Source organism: Podarcis gaigeae (assembly GCF_964106915.1).
Source record: "Podarcis gaigeae genome assembly, chromosome: 16".
NCBI classification, from domain to species: Eukaryota; Metazoa; Chordata; class Lepidosauria; order Squamata; family Lacertidae; genus Podarcis; species Podarcis gaigeae.
Genome location: NC_139693.1, coordinates 14299719 through 14321236, shown reverse-complemented (window position 1 = coordinate 14321236; position 21518 = coordinate 14299719). Strand labels below are relative to the sequence as shown.

Here is a 21518-nt window from a genome sequence, read left to right as displayed (position 1 = left end):
CTGTTCAGCTGTGGAATAGACTCTCCCCAAAGGTGGTGGACTTTTCTTCACTGGAGGTTTTAAGGCAGAGACTGGATGGCCATCAGCCATGGATGATCTAGTTGAGATTCCTGCACAATTCTATGATGATTCTATCATGCCTATGATGGACCTTATCCTGCAAGCTCTCCTTAGATGCTTACCTACCTTTGAGCCAAACCTACTTTACAGGTCCGTGTACCCAGAAAATTACTGAGTGACATGGCCCAGTGGTACAAGCCGGCTTCCGGGGAGTCTTTCCTAGGTGCAGAGTGGGAAAGAGCAAAGGCGCAAAAAGCCTCGCGATCTCCGACGCATCTACCTGCTCAAACCCCCGGTTCTCCGCCCTTCTCCGTGGCCCTTCCCGGTCCCTCCCTCCCTGGCTGCCTTTTTCTCCCAGCCCAGGATGTTGCATCACGGACGGGGCTTGGCTCCCTCCCTGCTCCGGCGCCTGCTCCGTGCGCTGGCCCTGCCCCGAACCCGGGCGGCGGCGCTTCCTGCTGTTGGGCGAAGCCGGAGAGGGCGGCGGCTGCTGCGACTTGACAAGGCGCTGCCGGCCTCGAACCCGCGACCCGCAGGCGGCATCGACTCGCCGCCGCCGCCGCCGCCATGGACAGCCAGGGCCGCCGCGTGGTGGTTTGTGACAACGGCACCGGGGTGAGCGTGCAAGCGCTGGCGGAAAGAGTGTGCCAGGGAGCTGGGCGTGGCGGGTGGGCGCGGCGGGGCATCGTCACCGCCTGTGCCAAGGGGCTAACGTGTGAATGTGCGAATGCGTGTGTGTAACACGTCCGAGTGTCCCAGGGTTGCCTCCGAGAGCGCCCGACAATCGGGGCTTTGTTCCGATTTAGCCAGCTCCCTTTCTCTGCCGGGGATGAGCTCGCCTCGGATCTTGCCGCAACTCCCAGGGAGACCTCGTGCAGCATCAAGGTTTTGACCCACAATATTGGGGTGATTCCCCTCCCCCCCCCTCGGGCTTGCCTCCCTTGCGAGGTTGTTGCAACCTTGTAGCCGTTCGTGCAGATTTGGAAAGCGCTCGAGATTATGAAATGAAAGAGCAAGAGCGCCTCTGGGGACGTGCAGAGCGCCCTGGAGACATCGCAGTCGAACCCCAGGAGGGTATTCGTTTTTGAGTTTTGTAGGGCCCACCACCTCGTCGCAAAATAGTGAGCATGGTCATCCCCAAATACATCTGGAAAGATGAAGCTGGCGGCCTTCCAGGGAAAGAGTGTAGCTTCTAGGCAGGGTGTTGTTGAACTACAGCTCCCAGCATGGCTGACCTTTGGCCATGCAGGTAGGGGCTTCACATTTAACCAGTGTACTCCTTGGGGGATAGAGGACTGGATTAGCTCAGCCAGATCTGTTAGGGACCTGGATTTCACCCTGGAGTCTGTGATCCTCATTCTGTGACTGTGACATAATGACCTATTGTGTGAAAGCAGAATGTGAAGATCTCTAACCCCTTAAGCCAGGAGTTTAATGTGGCCCTGTAAACTTCTGTGTCCGGCCCTCAGGCCTCTCCCCAGGCCACACCCCTCGCGGGCCTTGATTGAGTGCTTTTTCTGGTTTGAATGAACTTTGATAATGACTCTTGCCTGTCTGAATGAAGGACAGAAAGGAGTGTGTGTTAAAAACCAACCTATCGTAGAAAGGTAAAATTTACCATTTGTTGGTCTGCTTACTTTTGTCTCTGGCTTGGGAACCCCCCCCCCCCAAAAAAAATCAAAGGTTACCCATTGTGGCCCTTCTCTTGGTCACAACTATCATTTGCTCCTCCAAACACAAATACTTTTCGGTGGAGTCAGTTCTGTATCTTTTGTTGTTGCTGCGATTTTTATAATTCAGTTTAAATTTAAGTGCAGGCCATACATTCAAGCTCTGAGCTGCCAGTTGTTGAGAAAGGAGTAGTCTAGAAGAGGAAGGTCGGCATCCATCTGTCTTGGGGGACAGTGGAGGAGTGTGCCTTCAGAGATGGAGTCAAACCATTGGAGAGTTACAGCGCCTGCTGTGGCTGTAGAGACTGACAGGGGAGAGACATGTTTTGTTGCAGCTGGGGCACACGAAGACATGCGGTTGTGCTGTTGCAGATGCCCCAGGGCGTTTCTTCTCTCTGCTCTCCTCCCAACAGTCATTCCTCCTCTGGTCACTGCTGTGGATGTATGGCTTAACCGTATGTCTCCAGCACTGCGGTCATCTGCAAGGGATTCCCACATGGCGGGATTGATGTTGCCAGCCTTCATGCCACATTTGCAGACATCTTTGTAATTCAGAGCTGGTCTGCCAACGGGCCTGGTGCCTGAAGCCAGCTCCCCATAGGAGAGCCTGCCATCTTTCATTCTGTCGACATGACCAAGACCGTGTAGACCACAAACTAATACAGAAATTAGGCCTAATGGCGGGAATGGGGGTTAGATACACAGGAAATTCATTGGGGAACTGCACAGCTGTGGGAAAGTCCACATAGATACCCTTCTCCAAATTTGTTTGTAAGTCTTTTAGGGCTTAAAAAAAAATAAAAACAGTTTGGAGATCAGAGCTGTAGAACCTTAGGTGCAGCCTCTAGCAACCTGTGACTGCCAGATGTTCCAACTATACAACTTCCATCAGCCCCAGCTAAAGGCAGTTGCAATGTTTTAAGACTAGATACTCCTGTGAGTTAGTTCCCTTGGTTAGAACATGGTGCTGATAATACCAAGGTTGTGGGTTCGATTCCTGTGTATTCCACCATTGCAGGGGGTTAGACTAGATGACACAAGTCCCTTCCGACTCTACAATTCTATGATTTCCAAACATTTCAGGGGTGCTAGAAATGGTCTACCCAAGGTGCTGTTGAACCTGGAAACTGCTGTCCAAGGGGGAACATAGGAAGCTGCCATGTCCTGAGTCAGGCCCTTGGTCCATCTAGTTCAATATTGACCGCACTGAATGGCAGCAGCTCTCCAGGGTTTCAAGCAAGGGACATTTCCTACCTGGAGATGCCAGGGATTGAGCCTTTCACATGCAAAACCTGGTGCTCTTACCACAGAGCTTTGGTCTTCCTCAGCTATATTTTCAAAAATTTTAAGCTGCATATTTCACAAGTGTTACATGGCAAGGCCACTAAATAATTGACTTAGTGGGTGTGGGATAATGCTGTGAACACCCAGGTAAGGACGGTGACTCCAGCTCTCTCCATCCACGGTTTTAATCAGTTTCCAGCATGTCATGACACCCATATGCATACAAAGGAAACAGACTGGTCTGTCTTTCTCGGAGTTCACTGCACTGACTGGCAGTGACACTCCAGAGTTTACCTGCAGATGCTGGGGATTGAATTTTGGACTGCAGGTGTTTTGTACTTTGAGCTTAGTAAGCAGCTGCTCTACCTCGGTAAAGGTAAAAAGGTACCCCTGACCATGAGGTCCAGTCGTGACCGACTCTGGGGTTGCGGTACTCATCTCGCTTTCTTGGCCGAGGGAGCCGGCGTACAGCTTCCGAGTCATGTGCCAGCCTGACTAAGCCGCTTCTGGCGAACCAGAGCAGCGCACGGAAACGCCGTTTACCTTCCCACCGGAGCGGTACCTATTTATCTACTAGCACTTTGATGTGTTTTCAGACTGCTAGGTTGGCAGGAGCAGGGACTGAGCAACGGGAGCTCACCCTGTTGCGGGGATTCGAACCACCAACCTTCTGATTGGCAAGCCCTGGGCTCTGTGGTTTAGACCACAGCGCCACCCGCGTCCCACTCTACCTCTGAGCTTCCACCAAACAGAAAGCAATATTCCAGTGCTTGAGTTTCTAATGAAGAGCGGATTTAAATATCAATCTGCCTTATTTATACTGAAGTCAGGCTGTTTGTCCCTTAAGCTCAGCATTTTTACAGTGGCTGGCAGTGACTCACTGAGAGCGGGACGTCTGTCTCTCTCAGCCCCAGATTGAACTGGGAATCTTCTGCCTGCAAAGTGAGCCTGCCCCTCTTAAGAACTGTAGGCAACCCTGAAATCCCTGGGAGAAAAGGCCGGTCTCTTAGCCCTTTTCTCTTGGGCCGTTCCACATGCTGCAGTCTTGCTGCTGGCAACACCCGACTGACCTGTAGATCTCTCTGTCTTGCCTTGTGCCTGTGGGATTTCATACATGCAGATTTACCGGGAAGATTAAGCATAAATTAAGATTAACCGGCATGGATAACACAGTTCAATGGGCAAGATTCTTAGGCTTCTGGGAAATCTTCTGAAAGCCACATGCCAACTGGCCTGCAGGGCCAGAGACAAAAGTGGGCCATACTTTTGTGCTGTCGACTAGTTTCTACGATAATTTCAGTGACACTTTCCAGGCAGGAAAAACACTCGTGAAGCAGGGCCAGTGACGGATGTGGCCTACAGAGAGTTCAGAGGGCCAGATAGCGAGACATGGAGGGCCACATTTGGTGCTTTGACATGACATTTAAACATCCCTGGGTTGAGGTCCGCAGTATATTAATGTTCTCTTGAGGAGGCTATATAAGGTTTGTGGAAAGCAATGCATCCTTTGAGAAGTGTGTGTGTGTGTGTGCACACATGGCAGGTTCTTTGGGAGCATGCTGGGAAGGTGTGCGCACTTGCGCACGCACTGAGCTTTTCTAGCAATCTGGAAAAAGTCGCCTCTCAACGCAGCTTTGTCGGTGATTTGCAGCAAAGCCCTGTGGGTAACAAAGCCACCCCCACATGTCCTTTCAGCTTTCCATTGCTTTTTTGTTCCCAAACCCACTTCATTCCCCCGCCTACTGAACATAACTCAAAAGAAACTGGCTGGGAGATCGGTGTGCAGGGAGCCTACTTATTCCATGATCTGGCAGTTTTTAATTTCTAAACGGAAAATAAGAGAGAAAGAGAGGGGGAGGGGAAGTGTTTATAAACATAGCGAGCTCTGCTTTATATTGAGTCAGGCTATTGATCCATGTAGCTCAGTATTGTCAACACTGACTGGCAGCAGCTCTCTAGGCAGCGGTGTCCCACAGCCCTATGTGGAGATGAAAAAAGGGAATTGAACCTGGGAAAAACAGGGGGTCTTGTCAATGAGCTACGGGCCTTCCCCTAAGAGTAAGATTGCAGTCCTCATGGTTTTGAATAACAGGCTGATTTAGCTAGCAAAATAGAATCATAGAACTGTTGAAGCGGACACAAGGGTCAGTGCAGCAGGAATCTCTTGCCCAACAAGGGGCTCGATCCATGTTTTAATAAGATTAAAAGTCTCATAAGAAGCCGCTGCCTTGTACAGAATCAGACCATTGGTCTACCTAGTTCAGTGCTGTCTATGCAGAGTAGCAGTGTCTCTACAGGGTTCCAGGTGCAGAAACTTCCCCAGCCCCATATGGTGATGCTGGGGGTCGGACCTGTAATGCTCTGAATGAGGACTATGGTCTGTGGGAGGGTTGGCCTCCACCCTCTGACAAAGCCTTCTGCTTCTGTGTTGAATTTCTGGTTGAGAAATTTCAGCAGCCGAACCATTAGTTGCATAAAGGTTAATATAGAAACAGGAATTTAGGAAGCTGCCCTATACTGAGTCATTCCCTCATCCATCTGGTTCAGTTTTGCCTACAGCAGGAGTTGCTTCTTGGACAAGTGAGCACATTTCAAATTTTGGAGGGAGAGCAGGGGGCGCCTGTCACAAAATGGCTTCCGCGGAGGGGGCATGGCATAGCACAAAATGGCTGCCACGGGAAGTGTGGCAAAACACAAAATTAGAAAGGCAGCCACCTCCAACAACCTTATGCTTACCAGCAGGGAAGTAAACTGTATCCTGCTGGCACTGATTGTGGAGATAGCGCAATATTGATTTTTTACACACACACACACACACACACACACACACACACACACACTTGCTGTCCAAGAGCAATGGGGGCATTCCTCAGTAGCAGGGGAAATATAGAAGGTGGCTACACCACACCCTGATTTCACGGAAATCACTTAGAAGGCACCTGCACATTTTGTCCCATGACTTCCTAGGAGGGCTAGATACTTACTTTAAAAATAAAAATGGAAGCTCGGAATCTGGGGCACCAGTGAAAGCTTTTGTGAGTGTCACTGTGCCCATGGGTGCCAGGTTGGCGGCCCCTGATCTACAGTGACTGGAAGTAGATCTCTGGAGTTTCATGCAGGGGGCTCTTCCAGCCCCATGTGGAGATGCTGGAGACTGAACCTGAGGCTTTCTGCCTGCAAAAGAAGTGCTCTATTGCTCAGCTGCGGCCCTTCCCCGCTCGTTTTTGTTGCCTGCATGGATTCAGGAGAGCTGCCATGGCAGCCAGAGGTAGTAGCCCTTGGTAGCAAAGTTCAGCAGGAGAAAGAGGCCTCCATGCTCCCGCCCTTCGTTTTGGGCCTGCAGATATCTGGAGCTCTTGGTGTGCAAGCAACTTCCTCCTCGGTTGCCTGTTTGTTCTGCCGTGAGTCATATTTGGCCATTTCATTTCCTGCCTCTCAACTTCCCCCTTTGCAGTTTGGTTTCCTCAGTCTAGTCTGAGGGCACATTTCCCAGCCCAGAACCAGAGGCCTTTAGCAGGCTAGCAGAGCAGCTTCTCAGGCTGGCCTTTGCTCGCACACACACATACCCCCCCCCCTTTTAAACCAGGGGTTGGCCACCTTTGGGGGCCAATGGGCACAACTGGGATTTTGAGAAAGTACTATGGGCGCCTTGCAAAAACAGCTGCTGTGGAGTGTGTTGCATAACACAAGCACATTGGAAAAGGGGCGGGAGGGAGAAAGACCACTTTGCTGGTGAATCTGAAGGGGTGTCCACCCTAGAACATTGTCTAGTCCTGTTGCATCTGATGGGTTTCACTTGGTAATTCTCGAGGACATGGACAAGGTGCATAAAATATCTGAAGCACTGTTACAAGAAAGATGGAGCAATCTGGTTTCTTGCTGCTCTAGACAGTAGGACTCAAAGCAGTGGGTTTAAATTACCAGAAAGGAGATTCTGACTAAACATTAGGGAGAACTTTCTGATGGGAAGAGCTGTTTAACAGTGGAATGGGCTACCTCAGAAGGTAGTGGACTCTGTTTCATTACAGGTTTTTAAGCAGAGGGATGGCCATCTGTCAAGGATTCTTTTTCAGACATTCCTGGATTGCCCTACAGTTCTATGATTCGATGACTGTTGGCCATGCTGGCTAGGACTGATGCATATCTCCAACACTCATATAAACTTGCCCTGTTCCATTAAAGATTTCTCTTCGGGAAGTTCTTTGGATTGTGATCCTTTTGCTAGTTGCGTGGGAAATGGGTTTGGTGCCGTGTCAGTTTTGCCAATAACTTTGGATGAATATGAAGCTTGGTAGCTTCCAGGTTAGATTACTGCAATGCATAGTGTATGAGACTGTGTTTTAAAGGGTGCTCAGAAAATGCAGTTACTTCAAACCCCCGCTGTTAGGCTATGAAAAACGCAAAAATTATCAAGGGAATGGAACAATGTCCCTGTGAGTTGGGGTGTGTGTGTGAACAACACTTTAAAAATAAAGGGCTAAAAGGAAAAATGCATTCTGGAGTGTAGTGTGTAGAAAACTGATAGAGATAAGTTTTGCTCCATCTCTGATAATCCTAGAACTTGGAGGGAGCAGAAGTATTGGCAACGCAGAGAGGCAGAATAGTGGAACCGCAAAGACCCCAGTTTGAAAATTGTGGTTGCTGCTCATTTGCATTTAATAGGTCTACTCCAAGTTTGATGATTGGAAACAATCCAGTGTTGCCCAAAGTAGTAATAGCACCATTCAGAAATCCTTAAGGAAGCTGCCTTTGCACTCCCAAATACATTACGGTGATGGTAATACTACTGACCTCCCTCACAAGGTTGTTGTAAGAATGAACTTAAATAATAATGCCCACAAAGGAGTCCTATAGAACCAACCCTTTTCCTACATCCCTGGCTCCCCTACTCACTGTGTCATTCTTCCATGCTTGAATTACTCTCAACCATTTTTTTTTCTCTCCCCCCCCCCCCCCCCCGTTTTCCCTGCAGTTTGTAAAATGTGGCTTTGCTGGGTCAAACTTCCCGGAGCACATCTTCCCAGCTCTGGTGGGCCGCCCTATCATCCGCTCCACCGCCAAAGTTGGCAACATTGAGATCAAGGTGAGTAGCATCTGTGGGCCTCAGATCTCGGTGTGTGTGGTGAGGCCAGTCAAATGTGGTTGGGGGTGGAGGGCTGTTTTTTATTCTGTAATGGATAAGGTGGGGAACCAATGGCCCTCAGCCTAATTTCATGTGGCCCTCAGCATTTCAGATGTTAGGGGCCCACTCTTGCTCTCTAGGCTTCTGCTCTAGGTATTGCTACCTCTTCTGTTTCATGTGTTTGCAAGAGGTAGAGAAACAGCTGTGCAAGAACTTGCCTTATTAAATATCTCCCAGGACAACAACATACACACACAAGGAACTCATAAGTCACTTACTCTCAGCAGGTAGAAATATCATAACTAGACACTGGAAGGACCTATCCGTGAACATAGTGAACATAGACCAGTGGTGCCAAAAAATAACGCGAAAGTTACTAGAAAAGTTAACCAACAAACTCAAACTAGCACAAGGACAAGGACCTCAGTGTGGTTCCCCTTTATTACATACACAACACTACCCCCCCCCAACTGCATACAAATCAATACGGCTCACCTGACCCAACAACCTAGCCTTCCTCCCTCACACAAATGAACCACACCGCAATCAACTAAACACAACCAACCAAGCTTGGGAACCCCTAACCTCTCACAATATCAATAAAAATAAATAAATAAATGCACAAATGTGATGCTGACATAACTCCCCCTATACTAAGAACAGGCAATAGAGTGAAAGAACAATTTCCCCAGTCCATCTCCCCCTCCCTTTCCCCCCAACTGCAAGATGTCAATGACAAAAATGTTTTTCACCAAACATAAATGATCTTGTGAAAAAGACTTAAGAATTGAAAGTCAAGACAATAGATGTAACTTTCCCTGTTTATCTGTTTGCTTTGTAACACAAAAACCCCCAATAAAAACTATTTTTTTAAAAGAGAGAGAAAAAGAAACAGCTGAGCAATTGCAGAGTGCTTAGAAAGCCTGCAGGCCCTCCAATGGAAAAAATGTTCCCCTGCCATAAAGTTACTGAGAGGCCCTGGAAGCTTCGAATATAGAATTTTTAGCACTCCTGAGAGTGTGTGTAACTACAGTTAATACAACTGGCGGAAGTGGCATATAACTCACCCACTGCAAGAACAGTATTGGAGTTAAAGTCACCCTGAGGGTTTGTATGCTTGTTTATATGGTCCAACAATCTAACTCCACACTGTTAGTTGGAGTTTGATACCTGTTTGTGTGAAGGGAGCCCAAGTTCTGGCCATGATCTGAAGGCTGATTATGCTCTGTGATGACATGGCACGGGGGCTCATGTATTGCACACACAGGTGTATAGCTGTAGCCCAGCAGCATAACTATTTATTTATTTTTTAACTTTATATGCCACTTGATTGTAAAAAGCAGCAAAATCAAGAAAAAATGACAAGCATACTTTAAAACATACAAAACAAAAAACATACAAAACACTAAAACAGATTAACATACTAAACATACAAAACATACAAAACACTAAAACATACAAAAACATAAAGGTAAAGGTAAAGGTACCCCTGCCCGTACGGGCCAGTCTTGCCAGACTCTGGGGTTGTGCGCCCATCTCACTCAAGAGGCCAGGGGCCAGCGCTGTCCGAAGACACTTCCGGGTCACGTGGCCAGCGTGACATCGCTGCTCTGGCGAGCCAGAGCTGCACACGGAAACGCCGTTTACCTTCCCGCTAGAAAGCGGTCCCTATTTATCTACTTGCACCCGAGGGTGCTTTCGAACTGCTAGGTTGGCAGGCGCTGGGACTGAGCAATGGGAGCGCACCCCGCCGCGGGGATTCGAACCGCCGACCTTTCGATCAGCAAGCCCTAGGCGCTGAGGCATTTACCCACAGCGCCACCCGCGTCCCATACAAAAACATACAAAACACTAAAATAGATTAAGATTACCTCAGCTTTCTAGGTGTCTGGGTAGGCCTGACTAAACAAAAATGTCTTTAGCGGGTTTGAAAAGAGTACATGGAAGGTTCCTGCTTCTCTCAATAGGCAGGGAATTCCCAAGTTGCAGGCGCTGCCACGTCAAACGATTGAGTACTTACAAATGCGGATATTATGTGTCACCTGTAGCAGGGCCAATTCCCCCAATTGGCGCAGTCGAGTGGGCACATGGGGGCGGGGTAAGGTGATCTCATAGGTGAGCTGGCCCCAAGTTGTTAGAATTGAATTTTGTTTCTCTTTCCCGTGCCAGGACCTCATGGTGGGAGATGAAGCCAGCGAGTTGCGCTCTATGCTGGAGGTGAACTACCCCATGGAGAACGGGATCGTGCGCAACTGGGACGACATGAAGTACTTGTGGGACTACACCTTTGGGCCCGAGAAGCTCAATGTCGACCCCCGCAACTGCAAGATCCTGCTTACCGAGCCCCCCATGAACCCCACCAAGAACCGGGAGAAGATCATTGAGGTAGGTGGGATGTTATTAGCAGAGGAGCTTTGGAGAAGCCGGGGTCCCAGAGCAGGGGTGTGGGAAACGAGTTCATCAAACTGTCCCTGCAAGATGTGAGACTGGATCAGTGTGATAAGATCTGTTGTGGAAGGAGCGAGATAGGCCGCAGAGTTTTGTAAGCTCCTTGAGGCAGGGTCCTGGGTCCTCTTGTATACTTTATAATAATATAAAAAATAAGGAAACCTGGGGAGAGGTTGGGTAACTTGTGTTCTGTAAGTGGGGCTGGTCTTGGCGGCTATTGAAATACAGTGGTAACTTGGGTTAAGTACTTAATTCGTTCCGGAGGTCCGTTCTTAACCTGAAGCACCACTTTAGCTAATGGGGCCTCCCGCTGCCGCCGTGCCGCCACCGCACGATTTCTGTTCTCATCCTGAAGCAAAGTTCTTAACCTGAGGTACTATTTCTGGATTAGCGGAGTCTGTAACTTGAAGCGTCTGTAACCTGAAGTGTACGTAACCCGAGGTACCACTGTATGGACTTGGGAATAGCCAGGAATTCTAGGGGTGGCTGAGACTTGTAGAACGAATGCTCATTGCCCATTTGCCCTTGCAACACAGGTGATGTTTGAGACATACCAGTTCGAAGGAGTCTATATCGCTATCCAGGCAGTGCTGACCCTCTACGCCCAAGGTAAGTCGGAGGCTGGGGTGTGTGATGGGAGAGGACAGGAGTTAAGCAATGGTATGGTATTAATGCATGTTAAATCTTTTGGAAGACCCACATGTTTTATTATTTAAGGGAGACATTGTATTAATTCCCAATCTGTGTCCTGTTAATAATAAAAGGGACGCGGGTGGCGCTGTTCTCTAAACCACAGAGCCTCTTGGGCTTGCCTATCAGAAGGTCGGCAATTCAAATCCCTGCGACGGAGTGAGCTCCCGTTGCTCTATCTCAGCTCCTGCCAACTTAGCAGTTGGAAAGCACACCAGTGCAAGTAAATAAATAGGTAGCACTGCGGCTGGAAGGTAAACGGTATTTCTGTGCGCTCTGGCACTCGTCACAGTGTTCTGTTGCTCTAGAACATGGGTAGGCAAACAAAGGCTCGGGGCCCAGACAACATTGCAGACAACATTGATTTAGATCATGGGTAGGCAAACTAAGGCCCAGGGGCCGGATCTGGCCCAATCGCCTTCTCAATCCGGCCCGCGGATGTTCCGGGAATTAGCGTGTTTTTACATGAGTAGAATGTGCTTTTATTTAAAATGCATCTCTGGGTTATTTGTGGGGCATAGGATTTTTTTTTGGGGGGGGGGGAATGAACGAATTCCTATGCCCCACAAATAACCCAGAGATGCATTTGAAATAAAATGACATAATCTACTCATGTAAAAACATGCTGATTCCCAGACTGTCCACGGGCTGGATTTAGAAAGTGATTGGGCCAGATCCGGCCCCTGGGCCTTAGTTTGCCTACCCATGATCTAAATCAATGTTGTCTGCAATGGACATTGTCTGGGTGTTTCCGGTAGGAGACTGGGAGAGATGTCATTGGGGATTGAATCTGGGCGTTATACATGAACAGCCTACACAGTACCACTGAACTATGACGTTTAATTTAATGAAAGTATGGGCTGGCATGTTGATGATGATGTTGTGTGGAGCCCATGTAAAACTGCATACAAAGGCTGCTGAGATTGCAATATAAGCCCTTAGCAAGAAGAATTTTTATTAGTGAAAATTTGTCTCACTCATTCACCTGGTTGGTATCAGTTCCCGTTGGTATCCAGCTTCCTTTGAAAAGTCTGCATTGAGTGTACTTTCCCTCCCCATAACAGTTTGTAACTGGTGATTTTATTCATGACCACAATGTTCCAGATCCTTTTCTTCTGTCGATCTGTTGTTGGCTTGCAAGCTGTTTTCAAAGGTTTTGCTAGCAGAGTTTGCGCTGCAGTTAGCAAATGCTGCCAACTCTTCAAATAAAAGAAATTCTGGTATCTGGGCAGGCCCAGGGGAGGAGGCTGCTGGGGTTCCCCCCACCCCCATGTCAGAGTGTGAAGCCTAGCTAGTTAGGGCATTAGACAAGATTGTTGTGTATATATAAAAAAAATAGATATAACAGATTTAAAGTCAAATTGTTTGCTGCTATATAGGAAATTAATGTATACATATTTATATATTTTTTCAAGCAAACATTTAAACATTTAAAGCTGAGATTTTAGAGATAATTAGTAATATATTTATCTAGGGGAAAATGATGTTTAACATCATTTACCGGATGGTGCTGTGGGTAAAACCTCAGTGCCTAGGACTTGCCGATCGTATGGTCGGCAGTTCGAATCCCCGCGGCGGGGTGAGCTCCCGTCTTTTGGTCCCAGCTCCTGCCCACCTAGCAGTTTGAAAGCACCCCTAAGTGCAAGTAGATGAATAGGTACCGCTTTATAGCGGGAAGGTAAACGGCGTTTCCGTGTGCTGCGCTGGTGCTGGCTCGCCAGAGCAGCTTCGCCACGCTGGCCACGTGACCCGGAAGTGTCTGCGGACAGCACTGGCTCCTGGCCTCTTAAGTGAGATGAGCACAGAACCCTAGAGTTGGACACGACTGGCTTGTACGGGCAGGGGTACCTTTACCTTTACCTATACGTATATTTAAAGATAAATTGTAATACCAAGAGTCTGCATTGCCATTCAGTGCAAAGAGACTGCGGAACGAAATGGTTTTATAGAGCTGGGTGTGTCTTGATTGGCTGGCAAGGTCAGCTTGCTTGTCTTCAGGCCAGTACATATTTCGATTCCTGCTTAGACTTTTGTTTAACGCACACACACCCCGGTTGAATTCTTGCCTCTTCCATGAACTCCAAAGGTGCCCTTAGGTAATCTAAAATTATCTCAGCTTTGGCCTTCTCTCTGAAGCTTGGGGATAATACAGTGGTACCTCGGGTTACATACGCTTTAGGTTACATATGCTTCAGGTTACAGACTCCGCTAACCCAGAAATAGAGCTTCAGTTAAGAACTTTGCTTCAGGATAAGAACAGAAATTGTGCTCCAGCAGCGCAGTGGCAGCAGAAGGCCCCATTAGCTAAAGTGGTGCTTCAGGCTAAGAACAGTTTCAGGTTAAGAACGGACCTCCAGAATGAATTAAGTACTTAACCCGAGGTACCACTGTAATTCTCTTTGATGGCCACCTTGCAGGGTTGTTGTAAAGATTAGATACACACACACTGTGTGAAGAGGTTTGTACACTTTGAAAATGCTACTGAAACAGTCTGTTGCCATAATTAATATGAAAATGCTTTTTTCAGGCCTTCTCACAGGCGTGGTGGTAGACTCTGGGGACGGTGTCACCCACATCTGCCCAGTCTATGAGGGCTTCTCCTTGCCCCACCTCACCCGTCGGCTGGACATAGCGGGGCGTGACATTACACGCTACCTCATCAAGGTGAGGGCTGCAGAGGCTGTCGCTGGCTTTCTTCCCCTAGGTGGGGGGTGCTACATAGGGCATCAAAGAAATGAGTGAGCAGGATCTGCTGAAACCCTTTCGTGAAGCTGGAGCACCTGTGTATCAGCAAGTAGGGAGCGCCTGTATCAAAATACTGCTGTGTAACCTCACCTCCTAACAGGAGGTGCTCCTGTTCAGAATATCAGCCCTCCAGGATTCCCCCACCGGCGTACTAATATAAGCTAGGCCATTTCACACAAACACACCACCCATCATGTTCCATTTGTAGGCTGTACTTAACATTCCACAGCTACAGACATGCTCAGTCCTCCTCCTGTTGTTTTTGAGGATGTATTTCAAAAACCTGCTTCCCCCTTGGGCCCTTGTAGGGGGGTTCGACTAGATCAGAGCTTTCTAAACTGTGTCACGCCACGTGTGTCGGCTGCAGTCTGTAGGTGTTTTGCATGAACACTCCCAGCACTCTGCTTGTGACTGGAAAGGGGTTTGTTTAACCTCCGGTTTGCTATTAAAACGGAATTACTGTGTCACAAAAAGATACACATCTAAAAAGTTTGTCGCCAACATGGAAAGTTTGGAAAACTAGAGGATCCTCATAGTTCCAACTCTTCAATTCTATATGATGCCAATTTTGTTGGCACTCACTACTATGAGTATGCTATTGGCAGGAGCTGTACTGCTCTGCTGCCTCTCTGTGTGGAGGTTTTATATTTCTAGCTATCCTATATACTAATAGTGAATACAGTTCTCCAAAAGTGTGGATCTTTGTTTATCTTCATTGGAAAGTGGATCCTTCCAACCCCTCTCGCTTTTCCATTTCCCCCCATTTTTCTTTTGCAACTGGCATTTTGTGGCTATTGAGCATGCCCAAATCTCACTGGGCTGGGTGGGGTGTTGTTGGTCTTTTTGGCCAGGGGTGGGGAGGTGCATTGCCTCCTTAGTTTTACTCCCCCATCTTTCACACTGGCCTAGTTTTGTTTCTATTTCTCCTAACTTGACTAATTTAACTATAATGGAGTGTGTTGCGAATTGACAGTGTCAGAGACCATTATTTCCTAAGTACAGAAACTTTTGCCTTCTTGTTATCAACACTTTCCTTCTTGAACACCTTCCTTGCTGGAAAAAGGTTTAGAATTGTGTGTTTGTTACACAGAGGCTGTGCCTATACTTTTGTGGGGTGTATGTGCCTCCACCATCTCTCAAGAAGGCAAGTAAATACGCCCCATTTATTTATTTAGTTTCTAGGAATGTGAGATGGGCAGAGTGCTCCAGGGGTGAGTATGTGCGCACTTAAGAATCATTGACAGAAGTTTTTCAGCACCTTCGCCATGAAATATTCCCAGGATGCTTTGCAAGGGGTGGGTGGAAGCCATTAGTAATGACAGCTGATACAATGCAACTGATGGTTTTGGGCTTTGCCCATTGTCTCCCTGCTTTGACAGCTCTTGTTGCTGCGTGGATATGCCTTTAACCACTCGGCTGACTTTGAGACGGTCAGGATGATGAAGGAGAAGCTGTGCTACGTCGGCTACAACATTGAGCAGGAGCAAAAGCTAGCTCAAGAGACGACCGTGCTCGTGGAGTCCTATACGGTAATTATTAGCTGAGTTATTAATTACTGTTGGCGGGATTTCTTGCCTGTCCTTCACCATAAGAGCCCCAGGATGAGTTACAAGAATGTTAACTGTATAAAATATTGCAACCAGTATAAATGAGTTAGAAGGATAGGATTGGTCCTAAAGCATATATATAACTTGGTTGTCAAAACCCAGAGCATCTCAATGCATCTCAGCATGCTACAAAAACTGTAGAATGAGTGTGTCTGACCCATCTCTGTTCAGGAGAGAATTCCACAGTTTAAGGGCTGTCCCGAACCATGCCACCCCCTGCTCTGAAATTGATAAATATAAATTTATCTATTTAAAATTTCTATACAGTGGTACTTTGGTTCTCAAACTTAATCTGTTCTGGAAGTCAGTTTGACTTCCAAAGCGTTCTAAAAACAAGGCACGCTTTCCCATAGAAAGTAATGCAAAATGGATGAATCCGTTCCAGGCTTTTGAAAACAACTCCTAAAACAACAATTTAATATGAATTAACAGTCACACAATCAATCAGTCAATCAATCAATCAATCAATCAATCAATCAGTAGCTGAGCTAGGTTCCACACAGTCACAATAACAAATTAACCAAAAAAGCCGCAAAAACAAAAAGCACAAAATAAGTAGCAAAAATAAAAGCACCAGCTCCAAATATCACCTCCATGTTGCGTGGGTGCTCAGGACTCGCCAGCCGACAGACCTCAACATATCACTCAAAACAGAAGTGTGGCACTCAGAACGGAGCATGATCGGCTTCCGAAAAATGTTCACAAACTGGAACGCTTACTTCCAGGTTTGTGGCGTTTGAGTTCCGATTTGTTTGACAACTAAGCTGTTCAAAAACCAAGGTACCACTGTAGTTAAAAAGTATTTCTGAAACACTTAATGTTCTAAGATCTCTAAGCGGCATATAAAATTTACAGTATAAAACCCAGTCAAAACAGTATTACAAAAGCAGGCATTCAGTAATCACAAAGTGCAGTCTTAGGAATCAGGGAAAGCCCAGGCTAAAGGATGTGTTTTTACAGGAAGCTTGTTCATGTAACCAGGGGTGGGAAATGCCCGTTCTCAAGTCACTGCCCTGTTGTCCGTGAGGAAAATTTCCCCAGATGATTTCAGTGACCTTACAGGTCGAATGAATGGAACAAGGAGCAGAGAAAGGGGAAGATCATGTTTGCAAAGTGATTGTGGCAGGGGCCGTAAATTAGATCAGGAGTGGAAGTGGGGGCGAATGTGGCTTTTCAGGCTCCTCCATCTGGTCCTGAAGACTCTTCCCTCCATGAATGTTTTTGCCTGGCTGGAATGTGTCTCTGGTCTCTGGTCATGCCTCTTTCTTCCCCTGGCTGGAAAGCAGAGGAGGGCGGCATGCCCCACAGCCTACTAGTGTCACCCTTTCTTGTTTCGCCCCTACAGCTTCCGGATGGACGGGTGATCAAAGTCGGAGGCGAGCGCTTTGAGGCCCCTGAGGCCCTGTTCCAGCCCCATCTCATCAACGTGGAAGGAGTTGGTGTGGCTGAGCTTCTCTTCAACACCATCCAGGCAGCGGATATCGACACCCGGTGAGGGGGGCGTTGCCCAGGAGGATGTGGGGGGCATCTCTAGAGCTTAACGTGGGACAGACTTTAGGAATATGTTTCTGAATTGACCCGAATGTGGGTGATGTGGCTTGTCAGCCTGGGAAGGTAGCCCATCTAAGAGAAGGAAAACTCTGATCCTAAGCCTCCACTCTCTTGAGGGACCTCTTCTGGTCCCTCAGTGTGGTGTAGTGGTTAAGAGCGGTGGACTTGTAATCTGGTGAACCGGGTTTGCTTCCCTGCTCCTCCTGCTGGGTGACCTTGGGGTAGTCACGCTTCTCTGAAGTCTCTCAGCCCCACTCACCTCACAGAGTGTTTGTTGTTGGGGAGGAAGGGAAAGGAGAATGTTAGCTGCTTTGGACTCCTTCGGGTAGTGATAAAGCGGGATATCAAATCCAAACTCCTCCTCTTCTTCTGGAGAAGAAAAGGCTAAAGAGTAAATCCTACACAAATCCAGAGTGGAGTCCCTAAGACAGTCGGATGGCGCCTTCTATGCCTCCTTCCGGCAACTTCCGCAGCCAGGCTGGGGCCAAACATCCTGCTCTACTTCCTTTGGACCACATCAGAGAGGCTGAGAAGGGGGCCTTGTTGCCTGGACAGCCCAGGACCTCCATACACACTGCCCAAGCTTTGTGCCCCGGGAAGGTCACTGTGGTGCTGCTAATGCAGTGGTTTGACTTCACCCCCGGAGGCGCACTCCATTGTCTCGAGACAGACAGCTGCCAACAACTTCTCCTGATGTTCAGACTGTACGTGTCGTTGCACGTGGTAGACAAAACAGTCCCACGCATGCACTTGGGGGGAGGTATCTGTTTGGGAAAATCCTAAGAAATCCAGAAGTACAAAAAGGGGGGGGGGCTTTTGGACAAAGGCCTTAAAGGTGTGGGTGGGAGAACTCCTAATAGCCCCGTGAAGGACTTAAGCATGTTTAGTAGGGACAGAATACTGACTGATTGTATGGTGGGAAAGGATATGGGCGGCTAACTGCAACCTTGAACAGGAATTTGAGTCATTTGGCAAAGAAAACAGGGAGGGGGGAAGGAATGGAATCTCCTGACAAAGGGCATGGCTGTAAATTGGTCTCAGTGAAGAGGAGCACTCTGCACTGCAACATTTTGCTGCAGGTCCCCGCTTGTTCTCTCTATGACAGATGGGCAGAGGCGGCTTTCCTCAATCACCAGCTTGCTCTAGTGAGAAATTTCAGTGGGGACCCAGCCGGCTGTGACTGTCTCTTTCTCCCCTCTTCCTAGATATAAAAGCATTACGGTTCTCCTCTAACCCCCCCCCCCTTTTATATTATCATAGGGCTGAGTTTTACAAACACATTGTGCTTTCTGGGGGTTCCACCATGTACCCAGGACTGCCTTCCCGCCTGGAGCGTGAGATCAAACAGCTGTACCTGGAACGGGTGCTGAAGGGGGATGTGGAAAAGTTATCGGTGAGTTGGGGGGGTTGTTTGGGGGGTGCTGTAATGGGGCGTGGAGCTGCTGCCCCCTAGTGGCCTCTCCGAGGGGAGGAGGGATCTAGTCAAACTGGGGAGAGACACAACAGTGAGTGGAGGTGGCAGGTTCCTTGCTGTTTGCTTTCTTTTAAACCCCCCCTTTTCCCCTCTCTCTCTTCCAGAAATTCAAGATTCGCATTGAGGACCCTCCCCGCCGGAAGCACATGGTCTTCTTGGGAGGGGCAGTGCTCGCAGACATCATGAAAGACAAGGATACCTTTTGGCTGCAACGGTCTGAATATCTCGAGAAGGGGGTCCGCATCTTGGAGAAGTTGGGGGTGACTGTGCGATAGGACCCCCCCTCTCCATTTCCCTTGCCCTGATGCATTCCAGCCCAATTTCTTATTCTGTTGAGCCACCACCGTGGAGGATGTGGGTGGGTCAGTGAAATATCTTTTTTTAAACAAATATCCCGTTTGGGGAAAATAGGAGAAGCATTCCAAGCATCTAGTTATTGTCTTCCTTGCTTTCCCAAGTTCATTGTCCTCATGGAGCTTACAGAAGCAAGCCCCATCACACAAGAAAGAGCTTCTCCCCACCCACACTGGGGTGGGGGGCGCACATGTTTAGGGGCCAAAGGTCAGTATTCTCCACCTCTTGCAAGTTTCACACTCCCCATTATCTCCTGTGCAGCACATGCTGCAAATGTTTGCTCAGGGAAATCCATCCATTCCCATCCTCCCTTCTTTCGCTTTAATGGAAAGGAATCAAGTGTCCAGACCTCATGGCTGTGAGATCATATGCTTAAGCATGGGATCAGGGAGAGTTTGGCAGGGTGGGGGCGGCAGCACTTGACTGCTGGCCGAAGTCTTCGCTTTCCCTCTGCTCCCTGCAAACATCTCGCATCTCATTCCTTTCCCACGCTGTCGTCTTCCCTCAAGTGTAGCTGAACTGCACAGCTGTGGCTTCATTACCAAGCCAGAGAATAATTATAAGGAGAAATCTATTTTACTTGTGTATTCTGAGTTTTCTAAAGACTACTCTTTCAAGTGGCTACGATTTTAGGATTGTGTAAGGGCGGTGACACCCCCCCCCTCTCTCTCTCTCTCTCTCTCTCACACACACACACACATATCAGTTGTAGGCTTCAGCGATGGAACATGCACACCACAATTGTTTCTGACTTGTTTCCAGGTTCAGCAACACTCCTTTCATTGGTGAGGGTAGATCAAGCGAGGGCAGGGGGGCAGAGACAGCAATAGATCAGTATTCATTATGGTGCCATGAGGGTGCTGGGTAAGGGTCTCCCATTGCTGGCCTGCAAAGCAGCTTTGCTGGTTGAGCTAGCATCCTCTAATACAGGCATGGACAAACTTGGACCGCCTGCTGTTTTGGGACTACAACTCCCATCATCCCTATCTAACAGGACCAGTGGTCAGGGATTATGGGAATTGTAGTCTCAAAACAGCTGGAGGGCCAAGTTTGGCCATGCCTGCTCTAATACATTGGTGCGCTGGATCCTTCTTTCTTCTCTGGGGCCCCAACATCACACCACCCATTTTCCTTTGCCCATACGAGTTGAAATGAAAACTGCTGGCAAAGGCCCCGCACTTTGCAGGCGCCAATCAGCTGGTTGCCGGAGTCTGCAAGGTGCTGTGTGTGCTTGGCTCACTGCCAGCATCAATCAGATGACTGTTGCTGCTGACAGCAAGCTCCGCTTGCAAAGGGACAATTGAGAGCTCCCCTTAAGAAATTCACTTGTTGTTTTTTTTTTAAATTCCATGGGCTTTGGGGCGGGGAAGGAGTTCCTTTTCAGTTTATGGCCTTCGTGCTCCTATGGAAGGCATAGTTGCTCCACCAAATTTGGGGAAGGAGAGAGGGGAGTGAAATAAAGGAAGCTGCCAATTTTATCCCAAAGTATTATTCCCCATCAGTGCCATATCCTGCCCTTCTCTTTCTCCTCAGGCAGTCCCAAATATTTGTTTCCTAAAAGTGGGGTAGGAGGCGATGAAGAGACAACCTGGTTCACTTGGGGTTGGGACCCCCTGTTGTAGTTATAGGACAACTAAAACTTGCTTGCCAGCTTATAAATGTCCAGGCAGTTGGGCATTATCTGCCTGTTCCCTGCCCCCAACCAGAAAGGTCTCCTCTCTCTCTTTGCCAGGAGGAGACAGAGTGTTCCTCCCACTTTGCTGGTTGAGCTAGCATCCTCTAATACAGGCATGGCCAAACTTGGCCTGCCTGCTGTTTTGGGACTACAACTCCCATCATCCCTATCTAACAGGACCAGTGGTCAGGGATTATGGGAATTGTAGTCTCAAAACAGCTGGAGGGCCAGGTTTGGCCATGCCTGCTCTAATACATTGGTGCGCTGGATCCTTCTTTCTTCTCTGGGAAGGGACCCCTGAGGTCATCTAGTGCAACTCCCTGCAATGCAGGAATCTCAGCTAAAGCATCCCTGACAGATGGCCATCCAACCTCTCCTTAAGGAAGGAAAGTCCACCACCTCCCGAGGGTGTCTGTTCCACTGTCAAAACAGCTCTTATTGTCAGAAATTTCCTCCTGATCTTGAGTCGGAATCTTCTTCCTTGTAACTTGAAGCCATTGGTTCAAGTCCTACACTCCAGAGCAGGAAAAAACAAGATTGTTTTTGGTGTGAGGATGAATGGATGCGTCCACTCCATACTGGCCTCCCCCCCCCCAATTTTGTTTTTTGTATCAACTTCAGGAGAGGGTACAAGAAGTCACCCTCCTAATTCTTTTGGTATTTTGTTTTGGTATTATATTTTTTTTGGGGGGGGGAGGAATAAGCTTGATTTTTTTAAAAAACGGATCTGCCTTTCAAAACTGTCCATGTCTCTGGTTTTCTGTTTAGTAACAAGAACAATCAGCTAAATACCTGGGGGTGGCAACTGGGGGCATGAGATGGTGTTGGGGCACCAGGG

At 48.2% G+C, this 21518-nt stretch overlaps 1 protein-coding gene across 1 annotated transcript; it reads left to right on the top strand.

Moving 5' to 3' along the window:
- The first annotated feature begins 478 nt into the window (after positions 1–478).
- On the top strand, positions 479–21422 carry LOC310833654 (actin-related protein 2-like). The gene is made up of 10 exons (XM_083716340.1): positions 479–675; positions 7987–8097; positions 10306–10521; positions 11121–11193; positions 13802–13938; positions 15399–15548; positions 16972–17117; positions 18438–18570; positions 18756–20798; positions 20972–21422. Exons 1-9 carry the CDS (start codon positions 628–630, stop codon positions 18924–18926), a joined length of 1185 nt encoding a protein of 394 aa, XP_083572466.1. The 5' UTR covers positions 479–627; the 3' UTR covers positions 18927–20798; positions 20972–21422.
- Positions 21423–21518: the final 96 nt, after the last annotated feature.